General features: G+C 59.9%; 1 protein-coding gene across 3 annotated transcripts in view; it reads right to left on the bottom strand.

Annotated features, from left to right (window-relative positions):
* Positions 1-18,589, bottom strand: part of CLCN7 (chloride voltage-gated channel 7) — a 30,229-nt gene that overhangs the window by 5,366 nt on the left and 6,274 nt on the right. The window contains exons 1-17 of one of the 3 annotated variants that reach the window (XR_010110397.1): positions 16,101-16,891; positions 14,757-14,828; positions 11,096-11,167; positions 10,898-10,963; positions 10,308-10,440; positions 9,915-10,024; positions 8,743-8,823; positions 7,328-7,390; positions 7,088-7,171; positions 5,941-6,034; positions 5,555-5,619; positions 4,958-5,074; positions 4,235-4,289; positions 3,658-3,718; positions 2,585-2,723; positions 1,391-1,484; positions 255-424 (exon numbers count right to left, since the gene is read on the bottom strand). Coding sequence is in view for 2 of the 3 variants with exons in the window: in XM_055100609.2 (XP_054956584.2) it covers positions 255-424; positions 1,391-1,484; positions 2,585-2,723; positions 3,658-3,718; positions 4,235-4,289; positions 4,958-5,074; positions 5,555-5,619; positions 5,941-6,034; positions 7,088-7,171; positions 7,328-7,390; positions 8,743-8,823; positions 9,915-10,024; positions 10,308-10,440; positions 10,898-10,963; positions 11,096-11,167; positions 14,757-14,828; positions 16,101-16,493 (1,869 nt within the window). In the remaining variant the exon portion in view is untranslated. Of the gene's footprint in view, positions 1-254; positions 425-1,390; positions 1,485-2,584; positions 2,724-3,657; positions 3,719-4,234; positions 4,290-4,957; positions 5,075-5,554; positions 5,620-5,940; positions 6,035-7,087; positions 7,172-7,327; positions 7,391-8,742; positions 8,824-9,914; positions 10,025-10,307; positions 10,441-10,897; positions 10,964-11,095; positions 11,168-14,756; positions 14,829-16,100; positions 16,892-18,589 lie in introns of those variants that run through there. The other 2 variants (XM_055100609.2, XM_034939584.3) reach the window with 2 other exon arrangements.

The raw sequence follows: 18,589 nt of genomic DNA on the forward strand, positions 1-18,589 counted from the left end.
ACCTCTGCTTTTCATCACATTCTCAAGAATGAAGACACGAGCCTCCGCCCCCTACCTTCGCCTGGTCCAGACTCCACACATGGGCTGCGCTGCCACAGTACATGCTGCCACCACAGCAGGACAACGCCCACGGCCCGTGAACCATGTGAGGTGCGACACTTTTGTCCTGCCCTGGGACTTCTGCTCTGGCCCGCGATGCCGCAAGACCTGGCTCAGCTGCAGGGCCCCACAGCCTCCCCTCCGGCCCCACTCACCGCCGCCCCCGTGAGGTAGGACAGGGAGATCCCAAAGAGCCGGCCCCAGGCAGCCCCGATGAGCAGGGACGGGATGAAGACCCCGGCAGACACCGTGAGCCCGTAGGTCCAGCAGGCCAGGAAGAAGTAGACCAGCGTGAACAGGCCGAGGGTCAGGGGGTTGTAGGAGCCTAGGAGAGAAGAGGGGCTGACAGGGCCTCCACGACTCCCGCCCTACACGGGACCGCCCTGCCCCACTGCCCCGCTGCCCAGTCTCGGGCCTCACAGTCACCTTCCAGGAGCCCAGCAACCTGAGCTCCCGAGCCCAGCGGTCCCCAGAAGGCTCCCTGTTCTCAGCCTCCCTGGGAAGCAGAAAGGCTAAAAGGATCCCATGGGGAGGCCACAGGGGAAGAGGCTCTGCGGGGCCCTGATGCCAGCAGAAGCAGGAGCTGCGTCCAGCGGGGCGGCCCAGCTGGGTCTAATAGCGCCAGGTCTACACTCCATGGGTGTGCACCGTGGTGCAGCTCGCAGCCTGGCTCCGGGAAGAGGGTGCCCCCCACAGCCTGGGGTTCCTTTCCTGGAGCAGGTAGCACTGTACTGCGTGCAGGGCGGGTGAGACCGCCAGGGACACAATTGCAGAGGTGAAAGGCCGGCACTCCAAGGTCGCGGTCTGCGCTTCCGTGAAACACTTGTGGTCGAGCGAGGCCAGGCCGTGGCCTTGGTGTGGGAGTCACCAGGCTGGGTTTTCTTTTGTTTTTTTGAGAGAGGGTCTCGCTGTGTCACCCAGACTGGTATGCAGTGATGTAATCACAGCTCATTGTGGCCTCAACCTTCTGGGCTCAAGCAATCCTCCCGGCCCAGCCTCCCAAGTACCTGGGACTGTGGGTGTACTACCGTAGCCGGATAATTTTGCTTTTTTGCAAAGACAGAGTCTCGCTAAGTTGCCCAGGCTGGTCTTAACCTCCTAGGCTCAAGTGATCCTCCTGCCTTGGTCTCTCCAAGTGCTGGGATTACAGGAGTGAGTCCCTGCTATGATCCATGCTAGGGATGACCCCCCAGCCCAGGGCTGCAACCTCAGCCCACAGGGGACACTCAGCCAGAAGGCATCACCCAGGCCCTGATCCCAGGGCCTGCCCGGCGGCACTGCCCACACACACCTGGCGGGTCGTGGAAGAGGCTCACCACGCTCTTCTCCGGGGTGTTGAAGAAGGCCGCAGCCATGGAGTTGTACTCGCCATCTGCACAGAAGAGCTGTGGGGTCGGGAGAGAGCACACGTTGGGAGGGAGATGAGCTGGTGGGCTGCAGGCACAAACCTGGTGTCGCCGTGAGAGGCCGTGTACCCTGTGCCTGGCCAGCATCAGGTGCGAAACCACACGATCCTGCCGTCGGGTCAGGGCCACGGTCACAGAGGGAAAGGAGGACACACAAGGCCCAAGCCATGGTCACAGAGGGAAAGGAGGACACACACGGCCTAGGCCCAGCAGGCGGCCATGTCTAGCCCTGGGGGGTGGGTCAGCAGGACCATGGGCTGAGACGCTGTCCATCCCTGGTGCCGGGGAAGGTGGGCCCAGGCGCTCACATGAGCTCCTAGAAGAGGCTGTTGGCGCCCCGGTGCCACAGGCCCAGAGCCTCCTGGGCTCCAGCAGCACAGGGGGTGTTGTCCACGGGGCTGGAGCAGAGTGTAGCAAGGCTGGTCAACCCCAAGGCCCCGGGCCTCCCACGCCTCTAACGGTTCACACCTGTCCTGTCCCATCCTGCCCACCCCCGCCGTGGCACCCACTGGTCTGCTGGGCCTCTAGGCTCTCCCTGTTCTGGATGTTTCATGTTACTGGGGCTACGTCGCGTGACCTCATGTGTGGTTCCTCTGAGCGTAGTGCTTTCCAGGGCAACCGTGTCACAGTGCAGATGGACACACGGACTGCGGTGAGCCGTGAGCACCAGGCACAGGCAACCGTGTCACAGTGCGGATGGACACACGGACTGCGGTGAGCCGTGAGCACCAGGCACAGGCCCAGTTGTGGATGGAGGTTTGCATTTCTCCTGGGTCCACATCTATGGTGCCCCCATAGGGCGCCTGAGGCTCGCCCCCTCAGGCTGCCATTCTGGGAAGAGGACTGGGGGGAGCCTCTGGCCCCCATACCACCGCCCATTCCCCTGGCACCTCAGCAGACACCTGGCCTCCTCTGAGATCTGGGTGGACAGGACTAACCCTCTTTGAGACATGCCAGCCCATGCGCTTCTGGAACTCGGCGGGGTGGGCAGCCCTCCTCCCGTAGCCTAAGCGAGGCTCCTGGAGGCCGCCCTGTGGCTGCCCTGCCTGCTGGACCCCGCCCGGGGCCCAGCCTCCCACCTGCAGCGGGTAGGACATGGAGCCCCCCTGCAGGGGCTGGCAATCCCGCGACGAGTAGATCAGCACGAAGGCAACTGTGGCCGTGACGGCGGCCACCAGCATGGCCTCGATCACCTGCAGGCAGGGCCGGTGGATGTACCTGGAACCAAGTATCAGGCTGCATGGCGGGTAGGACGGCAGCGTGGCCCCTCCGCAGCCCCCATGGCAACCCGAGTCCCTGATGGAGGACACTGGGCCCGTGGTGCTTTTTGTTTGTTTTTGTTTTTGAGATGGAGTTTTGCTCTTGTTGCCCAGGCTGGAGTGCAGTGCTGCGATCTTGGCTCACTGCAACCTCCACCTCCCAGGTTCAAGCAATTGTCTTGCCTCAGCCTCCCGAGTAGCTGGGATTACAGGCGCCCGGCTCTACATCTGGCTAATTTTTTTTTGAATTTTTTAGTAGAGACGGGGTTTCTCCATGTTGGTCAAGCTGGTCTAGAACTCCCGACCTCAGGTGATCCACCCGCCTCGGCCTCCCAAAGTGCTGGGATTACAGGTGTGAGGCACCGCGCCCGGCCAGGCCTGTGTTTAATCATCAATCAGGCACCCAAATGTCCTGGGGTCGTCCTCTTCCCTGGGGTAAAGACTCCTCGGCAGCAACTTCTCCAGATGTGTGGGAAGTGGCGCTACCCGCGCCCCGGCTGTACCCGACAGTATTGAAATCAGCACAGACCAAGAAGGAAGAAGCCGGGGGCCCCCGGTGTCCCAGGACAGCTGCGGTTGCTACCAGGCAGAGCCAGGCAGTGAAGGTTGGGCATGCCTCGCCCAGGCCCGATCCCACGCAGGGCCTCACTTCCTACCCAGGGGCCATCCTCCAGGAGCCCTCGCACTCCTAGCCTTGGGCTAGTCCGTCACCCTCCAGGCCCCGGGACACATCTCTGAGCAGCTCCACCGGGGAAACCATCAGGAAGGATGCTGCATACAGCCTTTCTTTCGGCTGTGGCCTAGGAGTGTAAACCCCATTCCACCACGTCCGCTTTCAAAGGGCCTGTGTGGCCACGCCTGCCAACGCGATATGCAATGCGGTTTCTCCTCACCTGATTCGAAACATGGTCAGCCAGTAGTTCAAGGCATTGAACACAGCTCCAAGCACACCGCCTGCGAACAGGGGAAAGGCCAGTCAGCGACACCGGAGGAAAAGTGCGGGCCTCCGCCCGCCGGCTCCCAGATGGCAGGAGAAGCTCGAGGGTTTGCAGAGGGAAGGGGACGGCAGGGGGCTGGGGGGTCCTGGTAAGATGCTTCCTCCACATCGTCACACCCTGAGGGCTGGGGGAGCTGTTTCTCAAAGGCTCTGCCTTCCTTCCAGGGCAAAGGTGTCCAGCAGAGCAATAAATGCTGGTGGGAGCAATTCTATCTCTTACAGGAAATCCCATCCATCCCTGCAGCCCTGTGGTTTTTGCCAACAGAGATAAACAACAGGAAGCCACAGAAGCGAAGCTTTGGGCTCCCCACTCCCCACGTGTACTGCCCATGGAAGAATCTGGAGGCCCCCGGGTGGCCCTGGGATGAGGGCAGGCTCCAGGGAGCCACAGCCTCCAGTCCTCGTCTCTATGGCCACGTCACAGCTGAGCCAGGCCCACAGGCCGTCCCTGCGGTGCTGGGAGAAGCCCTTACCCACCACGCCCATGGCGATGAAGACCGGGATCTCGTGGATCGTGTAGGCCATTTTCTGTGCAGAGAGAGGGAGAAGGCAGAGGATGTGAGGGAAAAGGCCCACAGCTCCTTTCTGCTGAAACTCAAGGACCACCATCTTAAGAGAGCTGTCCCCACAGAGAGCCTTCCCGCCCTTCCACGCAGGCTGCAGAAGTCCACAGGGGAGAAACACACTGGGTGTTTTGAGCAGGCCTGGCCCCTGCCTGGTGTGGTGGCCAGCGAGGCTCTCAGAGACCCTGCCACCCTCAGCACCTGGGGCGGGGAGGGCCCCAAGCACTGGGAACATAGCCCGTGGTCCCCCAGTTTCCTGCGCACAGAGCCGCCCTATCGATGGCACGGAGAGTCTCCCCAGCCCAGGCCCCAGGCTGCCCTGGAAACTAGGCCTGAGCCCACCTGCCCCGAGAGCGGCTGCTGCACGTGCCCCCAGGCCGTGGGAGGCCCCATGCACGCAACAACTGTGTGACATCCCAGGTGCCCTGCTGGTCACATGGTGCCCTGACCTGAGGGGCAGCTTGGGGTGTCTTCCTGCAGCCCCTCGGGGCCCTGGAGCTTACACAAGAGCTCTCAGCTCCACAGCTATCAACCAGAGTTTTCTAAAGGACCAAATTCTCAACCTGGGCCTTAAGCAAACAGGGTCCTGGACCAGGATACGAGGTGGGCGAGGTGGGCGATGGGGCAGGTTACCTCCGAGTCAAACCTTCCGAAGTTGATGAGGCCTGGGCTGGACAGGTCCCACATGTTCCCGTGGTAAATGCTCAGAACAAAATTCAGGGTGAACGTGGAGATCATGGAAGCAAAGAACTGCGGCAGAGGACAGGAAACCAGCGCCCTCAGAGCCACGCTCCCAGCCCAGGGCCCACGGACCAGCAGGGACCATCGCCCCTCCTGTCAGCCCCGGGGCCAGGAGTCTGCAGACCCCGCCCAAGGCAGAAGAGAAGGGGCTGGAGCCAGGGGTGGGCGCACTGTGCGGGCAAGGAGGGGCCCAGCCCTCTCTGGACTTGCCAGTGGAGAGCAAGAGGGGAAGGTGGGGCAGGGCTGGGTTCCCGGCTGTTTGATCCCCTACCCGGGAGCCACCCACGGCTGGCAATGGTGCCCAGGACCAAGGGCGAACTGGGCAGCAAAGGCAGGACCGCTGCTTTGGGCAGGGCCAAGGCCTGACAGACCCACAGGGGGTCCAGCTCCAGCCGCAGCTCGATGGGTGGCCCCAAGGTGGACCCCACGGTGGGAAATGAGAGCGCAGCATGCACCCTGATTGGGAGGCAGCCATCAGCAGGAACTTACGATCCTCCAGGTCAGGAACTGGTTCCAGAAGGACGCACCCTCCTCCAGGCTGAACAGGACCCCACCTGGAAGGCAGGCGGCCGGCTCGGGTGCCAGCTGGACACAGAGCACCATGCCCACCACCAACTCCCTCCCCCAGGCTCCAGGGAACCCAGACCACGTCAGAAAGAAGCTAATGGGGTGGGCCCCAGCCACACAGAGAGAGAGGGACCCTGAGGGAGGTCTGAGGGCGGGACCCAAGTACACTGCCGGCCGCTTCCAAACGCCCCGGCCGTGACTCCAAGCCTCTGCCACCCTCAGCGGGCACTGGGCCTACAGACAGGAGACCGTTCCTTCCAACACACAGGGCGAGGGCAAAGCTTTGGACCAGGTGCGGCTCTCCTCACCCACGGGGGCTCCAAACGCCGCTGACACTCCGGCCGCAGCCCCTGCGGAGACGAAGTCCCGCTTCTCTGTGTCTCTGCGGAAGTACTCGAAGATCTGCAACAGGGACAGACCAGGGTCGGGGCAGGTTCCTTGAGGGCACGGCTCTCAGAAAGGGAGAGCAACTGCCAGGACAGGGGCTGTGCAGGGGAAGGGGCTTTCAGGACGACCGAGTCAGCAGCTCTGATTCCTGAAGAGCACCGTGCTGCAGACCACGGCAAGAGACAGCAGGGTCAGCACCAGCACCGGCAGCCCAGGGAAACACACAAACACCCAGCCAGGAGCTCCACTTTCCAGCGCACGCAAGACTCCGAAAACCTCTACCCTCTACCGAAAGCCGCACGGATGGAAACCCAGCCTTGCTGTTCTTTGTACTGCGGGACACTGCCTGGCTCTAAATTCACACATGGCCGGGCACTGTGGCTCACGCCTGTCATCCCAGCACTTTGGGAGGCCGAGGCAGGCGGATCACCTGAGGTCAGGAGTTTGAGACCAGCCCGGCCAACATGGCAAAACCCCATCTCTACTAAAAATACAAAAAACTTAGCCAGGCGTGGTGGCGGGCACCTGTAATCCCAGCTACTCGGGATGCTGAGGCAGGAGAATTGCGTGAACCTGGGAGGTGGAGGCTGCAGTGAGCTGAGATTGTACCACTGCACTCCAGCCTGGGCAACAGAGAGACTCCATCTCAAAAAAAAAAAAAAAAAAAAAAACAATCACACACAAATGCAGCTCAATCCCCATCAACATGCTGGGGACTTTTTTGGGGAACAAGTGTTCCAAAGTGTGCCCTGACAAATAAACATCAGGTGGGCACACTTGGTCTCAGGTTCTGCGCTCCTCTGAGAAGCCGCTTGGAGCCACAGACCCTCCCACGGGAAACACTGATGCGCGTGTGGCAAGGGACCCAAGGAGGGAAGCAGTGGGCCGTGGGGAGGCCTTGCCGGGCAGGGACTGTGCCCGCTGGCTCTGGGAGCCACCCGCCAGGCTGTCCTCAGATGGGGCTGGGGCACTCGGCCAGGGGGTGCTGAGGGAAGCCCATCTCCCTGAGTGGCGCCCGTGCCCGTGCCCATGGCATCTGCAGCCCACCCACACACGATTTCAACTCACCTTGAAATCTCGTTTCAGTGACGTTGACCTTCCCTGAGAGATCCCGGCGGCAATCACTGAACCTGAGTGGATCATCGGCCCTTCCTGGAGACCAGAAGGACCGGTGCTCAGAGACACGCGTGACGCGGCCCTTCCTGGAGACCAGAAGGACCGGTGCTCAGAGACACACATGGGCGTGGCGGCCCTCGCGGGCCCGGCGGCCTCAGGCTCCAGCTGGAGTGGCCATGTGCACTTTGTTACCTTTCCCACGGCCAGGCCCCCAACCACGGACAGGATCACACCGGACACTTTGATCACCAACGTCTGAAACACAGGGAGACGCATGGCCTCTGATGAAAAGGCAGGCGCTGTCTTTGGACCTGAGCCGTAAAACAGCACACACAGCCCTGATCAGGCAGAGTGGCTTGGACACGGGGCCTCCGGGAGGGGGCCAGCACCCCCAGGCTGGGTCTCCCCATGGCCACAGTGGAGCTAAACAGCAGCCAAGCGTCCCCCGCACTCACTCGGGGGACCTGCCCTCTGTGGCCTCAGCATTGAGCAGGCAAGGGGTTCTTTCGTTTCCTTCCTTCCTGAGGCAAAGCTGGGCCGCCCACCGCATCCTACAGGCACAACCTGCCTCCGCCAGCGTGGCCAGCACAGGGGAGGTGTTCCCGCTAGCCCCGCCTAGCAAGGCTCCTCATACACCCCTGGCACTGGAAGGCTGGTCACCTGCGGCTCCACGATGCCCCCTCTCCCCTCGGCTGCTCCCCGCCCCCAGGGGCCTCATCCTCTCCACCTGAGAAGGTGTGTAAGGTGTTTATCAGCCTCCCTGCCCCAGGGCAGAACCCACAAGGGTGCAGACCCTAAACATAAGGGCGCTGAGTGTGTGGGGGGAGGGCTGTATGTTAAAGATGCCGAGGAAACTCAACCCTCAGCCAACAAAAGTTATAGAGCAACATCCAAGAAGGTTCAGGCCAGCCTGGCGCGGGTGACAGGCGGGTCGCCATTCCCAGCTGCTCCAGTAAACCTGATCTCCCACCACAGGGCAGGGGCACCCCAAGGTCACCTGGGAGCTTTCGCCAGAGGGGACACACTGGTCCCACTCCTTGGCCACGGGGACCAGGCCCCGGAAGCACCCCCAGGGGGCAGCAGCCATGCTGCCCACCCATCCTCAGACGGGACGGGGCTGCGGCAAGTCTCAGGCTAAGGAACGATGGCGGCACAGACAGAAGCAACCACAGCGGAACTGGGTCAGGACTCCCAGCACCTCCAGAACCAGATGCTCTGATAACACCAAGTGTAAATGACCATGAGGCAAACTGAAAGCGGGAAACTGCTACACGCCCACTACCACGACAGCTTCCACGGTGAATCAGTCACCACCATGCAGCCCACAGTCACAGACGCGTCGCACAGCTGTGTCACACATGCACCACACAAGCATTTCTGTATGACTACTCATTTCTTACGTAATTTAATATGTGCAAATACCAGTTGTTACGACTTTCAAAAAAAAAGGTGACCCCTTCACACCCAGCCAGCCCATCTGCACACAGCGCCACCACTACACAGGGTGGCTGAGGCCAGTTCTGGAAGGCAGGCAGCCAAGAGAGCTGCTCCTGAACCAGCAAAGAGCGGGCGCCCACCCTGCCCAGCCAGGGCCACTGCACCCTCACCTTGAGCCGCACCACGTGGGGGATCTTCACCCCGTTGAGGAAGCACTTGATCTGGGGGATTCCGCTGCCAGCAGCCACCGGCTGAAAGAGGGGAAGCACGGCTGAGTGGGTCACGGCCAGGCTGAGACAGATGCAGCCCCTCAGCCCCAGGAGCCCCAGGAGCTGAGGAGAGCAGCAGACACGTCGGGGCCTCAGGGAAGGGGAGCTCAGCACACAAACATCGGGGCCCCAGGGAAGGGGAGAGCAGCACACACGTCGGGGCCCCAGGGAAGGGGAGAGCAGCGCACACGTCGGGGCCCCAGGGAAGGGGAGCTCAGCACACACGTCGGGGCCTCAGGGAAGGGGAGAGCAGCACACATGTCGGGGCCTCAGGGAAGGGGAGCTCAGCACACACGTCGGGACCCCAGGGAAGGGGAGCTCAGCACACACGTCGGGGCCTCAGGGAAAGGGAGAGCAGCACACACGTTGGGGCCTCAGGGAAGGGGAGAGCAGCACACATGTCGGGGCCTCAGGGAAGGGGAGCTCAGCACACACTTTGGGGCCCCAGGGAAGGGGAGCTCAGCACACACGTCGGGGCCCCAGGGAAGGGGAGCTCAGCACACACTTCAGGGCCCCAGGGAAGGGGAGAGCAGCACACACGTCGGGGCCTCAGGGAAGGGGAGAGCAGCACACACGTCGGGGCCTCAGGGAAGGGGAGCTCAGCACACACTTCGGGGCCCCAGGGAAGGGGAGAGCAGCACACACGTCGGGGCCTCAGGGAAGGGAAGAGCAGCACACACGTCGGGGCCCCAGGGAAGGGTCTCATGTCGTTGGGGTAGCTGCTCTCACTCTTCCCAGCCCAGACACAGATCAAGGACGTGGTGGAGGCGGAGGTGGAGATGGAAGGAGGGGAGGGCAGAGTGAGGAGATGGAAGGAGGGGCGGAGTGGGGTGAGGGTGCCCAGGCCTGTGCTGGTGGGTCAGGAGCAGCACCCCAGGGCTCTGGGGGTGAAGAGGCCCTGGTGTGTCTGCTCCTCCTGAGGTTGTGAGTCTGGACCGCGTGATTCTATAAAGTGCCCGGGTTGTCAGCCAATGTGACGGTGGGGGTGGGTGAGCTGCAGGGGTTCCCGCCCATTCACCAAGACCCCCAATCCTTCATGGGGTCCGCCATAGCTGCGGCATCCTGCCACCCACCTCTATGAAAGCCACAATCACAGAGCCCACAAGCACGAAGGCGGCGTTCAGCGTGGCCCACAGCAACAGGGAGAAGGACAGTCCGCCCTTCTCTGTGAACTTGTCGATATCTGGGGCTCATCAAGGAGGGCTGGCTGCTTCCCTGTCAGGACCACCCAGCCCAGACCCCAGCCCTGCCCCACAGACCAGCCTGGCAGACGCCACCCTGCTGGGTGGAGCCATGATGTTCACTGGACATCCCAGAGACGTCTCACGGCCCAACCATGACAGGGACACAGCCAGCAGGGCCGCCTCCACCTGCACTGGAACACGCTGGGCTCAGGACTTCTGCCTGGGACTCAGCCCAGGCCACGCCCCCCTCCCAAGCTGCAGCGGCTGCACTGGGAAGGATACTGCCCTTGATGACCCTGTACTTGAGGCCAGCCAGGTTTTCCACCACGATGTCAATGAAGCAGGCCACGAGGCCCGTGAGGATCCCGATGAGGGCGCAGATGACCCAGCGCTTGATCTCCACCGTCCGGAAGGCCTGCAGGACGCGGTCAGGGCGAGGGTCAGGCAGGGCCCTGGCGCAGTCACTCTGGCAGCAGCAGGACCGCCCAGACCGCCTGCAGGCCCCGGGATTATGAAGGCCCCAGTGTGCACGGTGCACTGAGTCCCACAAAGGACAGTTTCTGGCCAACATCTGAGGAACACCCGGGGCCCGAGGGTGACTCGGGGAGGTGGGTGAATTCCCAACAACTTCACAGCCAGCGGTTGTTATGCTGGGCACCGCATCTGGCGGCTGTAAGAGCAGCCTTCTTGGTTACGGTGACCGTGACCCTCCCACTGTCTCTAGAAACCAGAGGAACCCACAGGCCTCAGAGGCGGAGTCAGAGGAGGAGGGAGGAGGTGCGTCACCTCACCCCGGCAGAAGAGCAGCCCCAGGCCCGGCCGGCACCAGGCCCCGCACCATGGGGCCCCGCAGGGAGCGGCGTCCCGCTCACCGTGTGATTGATCCGCCGCTCCTCCTCCAGGAACAGCTGGTTCTCACTGTTGTCATAGTCCAAGCTCTGCAGGCCGGGACAGCAAGGGCAGCACTCAGCACCGAACCCACGCTCTGGGTGCGGGCACAGGGGACCGGGAGTGGGCTTGCAGGGGGCAGAGGCCGGGTCTCAGGGTCATGGGGACAGAAGGACGCCCACCTCATACTTGAGGGACAGGAGCTTTTCGTTGTGTGGGATCTCCTTGGGGAAGGGATGTGGGGGGTCCATATCCTGTGGCAGAAAAAGGCAAAGAGAGAAGCACAGTTGACAAGGCCACAAGGAGAGAGGCCCCTCTCAGCTCACACACGAGGCCGTTATCATCCCGACACCAAGGACAAGGACACAGCAAGAGAGCTGCACATGGGGCGCGGTGGCTGACACCTACAATCCCAGCACTTTGGGAGGCCGAGGCAAGTGGACCAGCTGCGGTCAGGAGTTCGAGACCAGCCTGGACAACAAGATGAAGCCCTGTCGCTACTAAAAATACAAAAATTAGCTGGGCGTGGTGGTGGGCGCCTGTAATCCCAGCTACTCAGGAGGCTGAGGCAGGAGAATCGCTTGAACCCGGGATGCAGAGGCTGCAGTGAGCCGAGATTGCGCCATTGCACTCCAGCCTGGGTGACAGAGCAAGACTCCGTCTCAAAGGGAAAAAAAAAAAAAGAGAACTACAGACCAACACCCCTACAACCAAGGATGCAAAGATCTTTGGTAAGACACAAGCAAAGCAATTCCAGCAATGCCAGGAGCAAGGTGAATTCAGCCTAGGAATACAAGTTAATTTAACATCCAAAAATCAATCCATGAGGCCGGGTGCGGTGGCTCACACCTGTAATCCCAGCACTCTGGGAGGCAGAGGCAAGAGGATCAACTGAAGCCAGGAGTTCAAGACCAGCCTGGGCAACAGAGTAAAACCCTCATCTCTCTTTTTTTTTTTTTTTTTTTTTTTGAGATACAGTCACTCTTTTTGCCCAGGCTAGAGCGCAGTGACGCAATCTCAACTCACTGCAACCTCCGCCTTCCAGGTTAAAGCCATTCTCCTGCCTCAGCCTCCCAAGTAGCTGGGATTACAGGTGTGCACCACCATGCCTGGCTAATTTTTGTATTTTTAGTAGAGATGGGGTTTCGCCATGTTGGCCAGGCTGGTCTCAAACTCTTGGCCTCAAGTGATCCACCCAGCCTGGGCAACACAGTGAGACCCCAACTCTTAAAAAAAAAGCCAAAAAAAAAAAAAATCAGGCATGGTACTGGCACGAAGATGGACACAAAAGAATGGAAGAGAATTGAGAGAGTCCAGAAAGAAATCCAAAACATGTACGATCAATTGATTTCCCACAACGGTGTCAAAACATTTCAACAGAGAAAGGTAGTGTTTTCAACAAATGGTGCTGGTACAACTGGATTTCCATATGCAAAAATGAAGCTGGGCTGGGCACAATGGCTGACAGCTGTAATCCCAGCACTCTGGGAGGCCGAGGCAGAAGGACTGCTTGAGGCCAGGAGTTTGTGATCAGCCTGGGCAACATAGTAAGACTCCATCTCTACAAAATATTAGCTGAGTGTGGTGACATGCACCTGCAGTCCCAGCTACTTGGGAGACAGACAGGAGGCACAGGCTGCAGTGAACCATGATTGCACCACTGCACTCCAGCCTGGGTGACAGTGAGACCCTGTCTTAAAAAAAGAGAGAGAGAGAGGGAGGGTATGACGTTGGACCCTTACCTCACACCACATCCAAAAATTAACTCAGAAGGGATGAAAGACCTAAAACTGTAAAATTCTTAGGAAAAAACGGGTCAGTCGTCATACTCTTGGGTTAGGCAATGGTTTCTTAGATTTGACACCAAAAGTACAAGCAACACAAGGAAAAACAGATTAGCTGAACCTCAGCAATACAACCTCTGCAGGGTGTGATGCGCCTGTGGTCCCAGCTCCTCAGGAAGCTGAAACGGGAGGATTGCTTGAGCCTGAGAGATGGAGTTCAGCCTGGGCCACACAGTGAGACCTCATCTCAAAAAATAGTAATAATTAATTTTTTTTAGACAGGGTCCCGTCTGTCACGCAGGCTGAAGTACAATGGTGTGATCATGGCTCACTGCAGCCTCAACCTCCTGGGTTCAATCAATCCACCTGCCTCAGCGTCCTGAGTAGCTGGGACCACAGGCGCACACCGCCACACCTGGCTAATTTTTGTTTTTGTTTTTGTTTTTGTTTTTTGTAGAGACAGGGTCTCACTATGTTGCCTAGGCTGATCTCGAAATCCTGGGCTCCAGCCTTGGTTTCCCAAAGTGTTGGGATTACAGGTGTGAACCACCACATCTGCCCAGAAGAAAAAAAAAAAAAATTGAGGCAGGATCTCACTCTGTCACCCAGGCTGAAGTGCAGTGGCACCATCTCAGCTCACTGAAACCTCCACCTCCTGGGCTCAAGTGATCCTCCAACCTCAGCCTCCCAAGTAGCTGGGACTACCGGTGCCTATCACCAGGCCCAGCTAATATTTATATTTTTTGTAGAGACAGGGTTTCACCATGTTGATCAGGCTGATCTTGAACTCCTGAGCTCAATGAATCCATCTGCTTCCCAAAGTACTAGGATTACAGGCATGAATCACCTCCCTTGGCCAAAACTTTTTTAATTAAAAAAATTTGAGCATCAAAAGACACCATTGAGAAAGTGAACAGAAAACCCACTGAACGGGAGAAAACTTCTATAAATCATGTATTGGATGAGAGATTTGCATCTATGTATAAAGAACTCCTGCAGCTCAATTATAAAGACAACAAACCCAGTTTAAAAATGAGCATAACCAACACGCGTGTGGCCGGCCAGGCACCCATTCCAAGGTTGAGACAGGAGAGGACTGATTGCTGAATCTCACATGCTCGCTTTTTCCCTTGTCTCCCAACTCCTGCCCCTCCCAAAGCTGACACCAGAGCAAAGGCTTTGAAGTCCAAAAAGGCAGTGCTGAAGGCGCCCACGGCCACGAAACAGATCTTCCGAAGGCCTTGTGGCTCCAGAGGCAGCACAAACATATCAGAAGGGCAGCCCCAGGAGAGGCGCTGCTGGCTGTACAGGACGGCATCTGAGCACGGCGCCGGCCTCGGGAGCGACTGCGGCAGAGCTCAAACGGACGCAAGGCCGAAGAGCACCCGGACAGGTGGACTGTGAGACGCCTCAGCCTCTGACGTGGCCCAGGGCAGAGCCGGGTGGGGCCTGATGGGGAGAAGGAGGACGCCCGGGGTGTCGCCAACATCAGGATCATCTCAACAGGAGTCCCGCACAGACGTCTCCCCAGAGACGATGAGTGAACGGCCAGCGGCAGCAGAGGACTCCTGGCCTGACCAGCGGCTGGGGGAAAAACCTAGGCCGGAGGGAGATGCCCCCAAGGGGAAGGAAGACGAGCACGCTGCCGCTGAGCTCAGGACTCCCGGGGCAGGCACTGGCATGGGAACATCTAAACCCCTGCCCTCTGAAGTCAGAGGCATCCGGCCCCCTCTCACTCTTCTGGGGCTCCTCACTGCCCCCCCAAGATCCCTGTCCTTGCCCTGTCCCAAAGCCAGGTCCAGCCCCCTCGCTGCCCATGATGTCACTGCTGTCCTGACCGGCTTCCTGCGCCCTGCACTCCTCCGTCTGAGAGCACTTCTGCCCGGCTGCCTCTGCTGCTCACTCGGCGTCGGGGACCGTGTCCCCCCAGGGAATTCTTCCCTGAACCCCGGCCCTGGGGCCCCACTATCTCCCTGCTGCTCGGCCCCTGCCCATCCCTGTCACCCTCTGCTAAGATGCAGCTAGCTCCGCGGGAGGACGGGGAACACCCCCAACTCACCGGGTCCAAAAGTTCATCATCCAGCTCCACGCTGCTCATATGTCCGACTCGGAAAAGCGCAGAACGTGGTGACTAAAAGCAGAAGAGAAATCATGAGGGCGCTCAGGCGTCGCACGCTCTGCTCCGTGGATTCTCACTCCTGCCGCCGCACCCTGGCCTCACCTGACCCTGCCCAGGAGCTCAGGAATGGGCTAGGCCAGGCCTGCCTGCTGGGTGGGGGCAGCAGGGCTGGGACAGGCCTCCCTGGGCCCTGGAAGCAGAACTGATCCGGCTGCCCCTCGGCCTATCAGAGAGACGTCCAGCCCGAGTCCAGGGCGCAAGCTCCCTGCTCTATACTGAAGGCGAGGCACCTGCCACCCACCAGGAAAGAAGGGCTGGACAACACGCCGCCCCCAATGCAGTGCCCGCCACAGCACCCTGGGCCATCCTGCCCAACCCTGCTCCCGAGGCCCTGCTCAGCCACCTGCCACCTCCACAGAGTCACCTCCACTGCGGCCTCTCTGGGTCTTGAGACACAAACAGCTCCACAGTGTTCACGCTGCCCTCCCCACAGGATGCCCAGCTGTTGGGCAGAGCTGGGTGGGGTCTCAGCCACCTAAGGCTTTGCGGCTGCCCCAGCTCAGGGCAGGGGCAGGGCAGTGGGCCCTGGGTGGCGTGGTGCAGGTGTGACTTACGGAGCTCCCACCCCAGTCTCTGGCTCCTTACTAGAGCCAAGGCGCTGAGGCCAGGCTAGGAGGAGCCAAGACCTCAGCCTCCTTTCCCCAAAGAGATCCTTTGGAGACGACTCCAATTTCCACTATCTCCTGAATCTTTAGCAACATCTGGGGATGTGAAGGGAAGAAGGGCTGCCTTCCAAGTGGAGGGGCCACATGCGCAGGGCGCCCGCCATCTGCATCAGAGAGCCCGTGCGCCTGTGAGGAAAGTGTTGGCGGAGGAGTCCAGCGGCTGGTACCGGCCGTGGGGAGACCACCGAGGCTGCCGCCCGCCTTCCCTGGGAGCAGCCCTCCCGGCCCCCAACGCCGTCCCCTCCTCATCCCCCCATCTCTCCCTCCACCTTCCTCGGGCTCAGCCTCCCGCACCAGGTTTCAGCAGGGCCTGGAAGTGCTTCTTGGTGATAGAACGGCAGGTGATGGCGCCAGGAGCCCGCAGGGCCGAGGTGGGGACGGGGAGACGTGCGGGAACGGCCTGCACTGGGGCCCAATTTTCCTCCAACCTCCACCTACCTATCCACGGGGATCACGATTACCACACACAGGAAAGGACACAGAAGCAGAGAAGGAAGGTTTGGGATCTGAGGTCACTGCGAGCCAGGGGTGGGGGTCCTGCTTTCTCTGGAGTGCTCACCCCTGAAGGAGACGGGCTCCCCAAACGGCCATCCCAGAAACTGCCTTCAGAACCAGACCTTCCCGGCGGGGTACAGTGGCTCATGCCTGTAATCCCAGCACTTTCGGACGCTGAAGCAGGCGAGTCACTTGAGGCCAGGAGTTCGAGACCAGCTGGGCCAACATGGTGAAACCCCATCCCTACTAAAAATACAAAAAGTAGGCGGGCTACTTGGGAGGCTAAGGCAGGAGAATCGCTTGAAGCCGGGAGGTGGAGTCTGCAGTGAGCTGAGATCGCACCACTGCACTCCAGCCTAGGTAACAGCAAGACTCTGTCTCGAAAAAAAAAAAAAAAAAAAAAAAAAGAACCTGACCTTCCAGCCCACTGCCCTCCAGGGACCCCTTCCCCAACCATCGTCCTGTTACCAGCCACCGTCGCCCTTGGTGTCTTGGTGTGCACTCCCCGTGTTGATGACCCGGTGAGTGGCCCTGGCCGGGGGAGGAACCTGGGCACGTGCCACTGGCCCTTGGCAGACACCAGTCAGACCCTCCTCCTCTCCCCAGGCAAAGAGCACTCTCAGGCCATCCCCATCAGAAGCCAGGAGCAGAGGCCAGACAGACAGACAGACAGACAGACTCGCAGGTGTCTGCCATGGCATCTCCACGCCCAGGGGAGAGTGTGGGAGGGGCTGGAGTGCACAGGTCCTGCTGGACAGAACCCTGAGTCACAGGGCGCCTGCCCCTCCTCTTCCCCCAGCCTTGCCACATGCCAGTGGCTCTCCCTGAGCCCTCAGTCACAGGCGAAACTCACAGCTTGAGTCTCCTGCCACACGGGCTGACGGTGGGAGGAGGAAGGTGCCACGGTCCAGGCATGATGGAAGCAGTGGCCTGGCCAGCTGCCCACTCCCTCTTGCTCACACTCACATCAAAGCCCCTGGACTCCAGGTCTCACCACCAGAAAACAGCCCTGTGACCAGCGCTGGGCCTCTGACCCCCACCTCCCAGGTGGACAGGTGCCCCGATGCCCCAAACAGAGACCACGGAACCCAAAAGACCCATTTCACCATGAGGAAGGACCCCACGTCCAAACAGGCACCCTGTGGGACACGCCCTGCCCAGAGGGCCACCCTCTCCATCACTCAAGATGTCGGCACTTCTCTCTAACGCCACTCAAGGCCTGCCGTGCTTCTCAGGCTGTTCCTGGTTGGAAATAACGGATCATTCTGGCCGGACGTGGTGGCTCACGCCTGTAATCCCAGCACTTTGGGAGGCTGAGGCAGGAGGATCACTTGAGCCCAGGAGTTAAAAGCCAATCTGGACAACGTAGTGAGACCCTGTCTCTACAAAAAATCAAAATTAGCAAGGCATGGTGGCGTGTACCTGTGGCCCAAACTACTCAGGAGGCTGAGGCAAGAGGATCGCTTGAGCCTGGGAAGTCGAGGCTACAGTGAGCTATGGTTGCACCACTGCGCTCCAGCCTGGGCAACACGGCAAGACCCCATCTCTAAAATTAAAACCCAAACAAAACGAAACAGCCACAGTCACATGTCCTGGGCACCAGGCCTGGGAGGCCTTGAGAAGGGCCACCGTCTACACCGCGACAGCACCGTCCCACAGCAGCAGGCAGAGCCGCGCATGCATTCAGGCCAAGGTGAAGGCTGCCGGTGCAGTATGTGACCAGCGGGCCACCCCCACCGCCGCCGCCTTGGCAGATTCGAGAGGGGTGAGGGGTTGCCCCCCAGCAGGGCATCAGCTGCCCCTGCCCGGAGTGAAAGGATGGGGCTCCGGCGCCTTCCCTTCCCAGCATCTCTTTCCTTAACTCTGCCAGGACTTTGAGAAGGTGGCTTTCGTAATGGAAGGACACGACGTTTACTTCAAGTTCAGCAATGCATTCCGTGCGGTTACTTTCTTTTTTAAATGCAAGCTCTTATAAATTAAACACTAGATGCTGTTCCTCAAACTCCTGCCACACACGGCAACCTACACGGTCCCAAGCGCCGGACACTAACTAAAAACAGCCAGGCTCAGGAACACGTGAGCCAACACTCCCGAGAGGCGAGACTCGGGCCGGAGGGGAGGCGAGGTCGTCAGGGTTGGGAGTGGGTGGGACTAGAAAGATGGGTCTGAAAATGGCCTGCACCCCCTTCCTGATGCTTACGCGGATCTACACGCATTGCACCGACACTCTCTTGGTTTTGGGGCCGCGCTGTTACGGAAAGGTAAACATTGGGGGGAAACTCGGTGAAGGGTACACAAGCCCCCTGTGCTACCTTTGCAGCTTCCTGTGAATCCAGAGTGATTTAAAAGTCAAAAAAGGGCTGGGCACAGTGGCTCACGCCTATAATCCCAGCACTTTGGGAGGCTGAGGCGGGCAGATCACCTGAGGTCAGGAGTTCGAGACCAGCCTGGCCAACATGAAGCAAACCCGTCTCTACTTAAAACAAACAAACAAACAAACAAAAATTAGCCGGGCATGGTGGTGCACACCTGTAATCCCAGCTACTCGGGAGG

Source organism: Pan paniscus, chromosome 18 (assembly GCF_029289425.2).
Source record: "Pan paniscus chromosome 18, NHGRI_mPanPan1-v2.0_pri, whole genome shotgun sequence".
Lineage (NCBI taxonomy): Eukaryota > Metazoa > Chordata > Mammalia > Primates > Hominidae > Pan > Pan paniscus.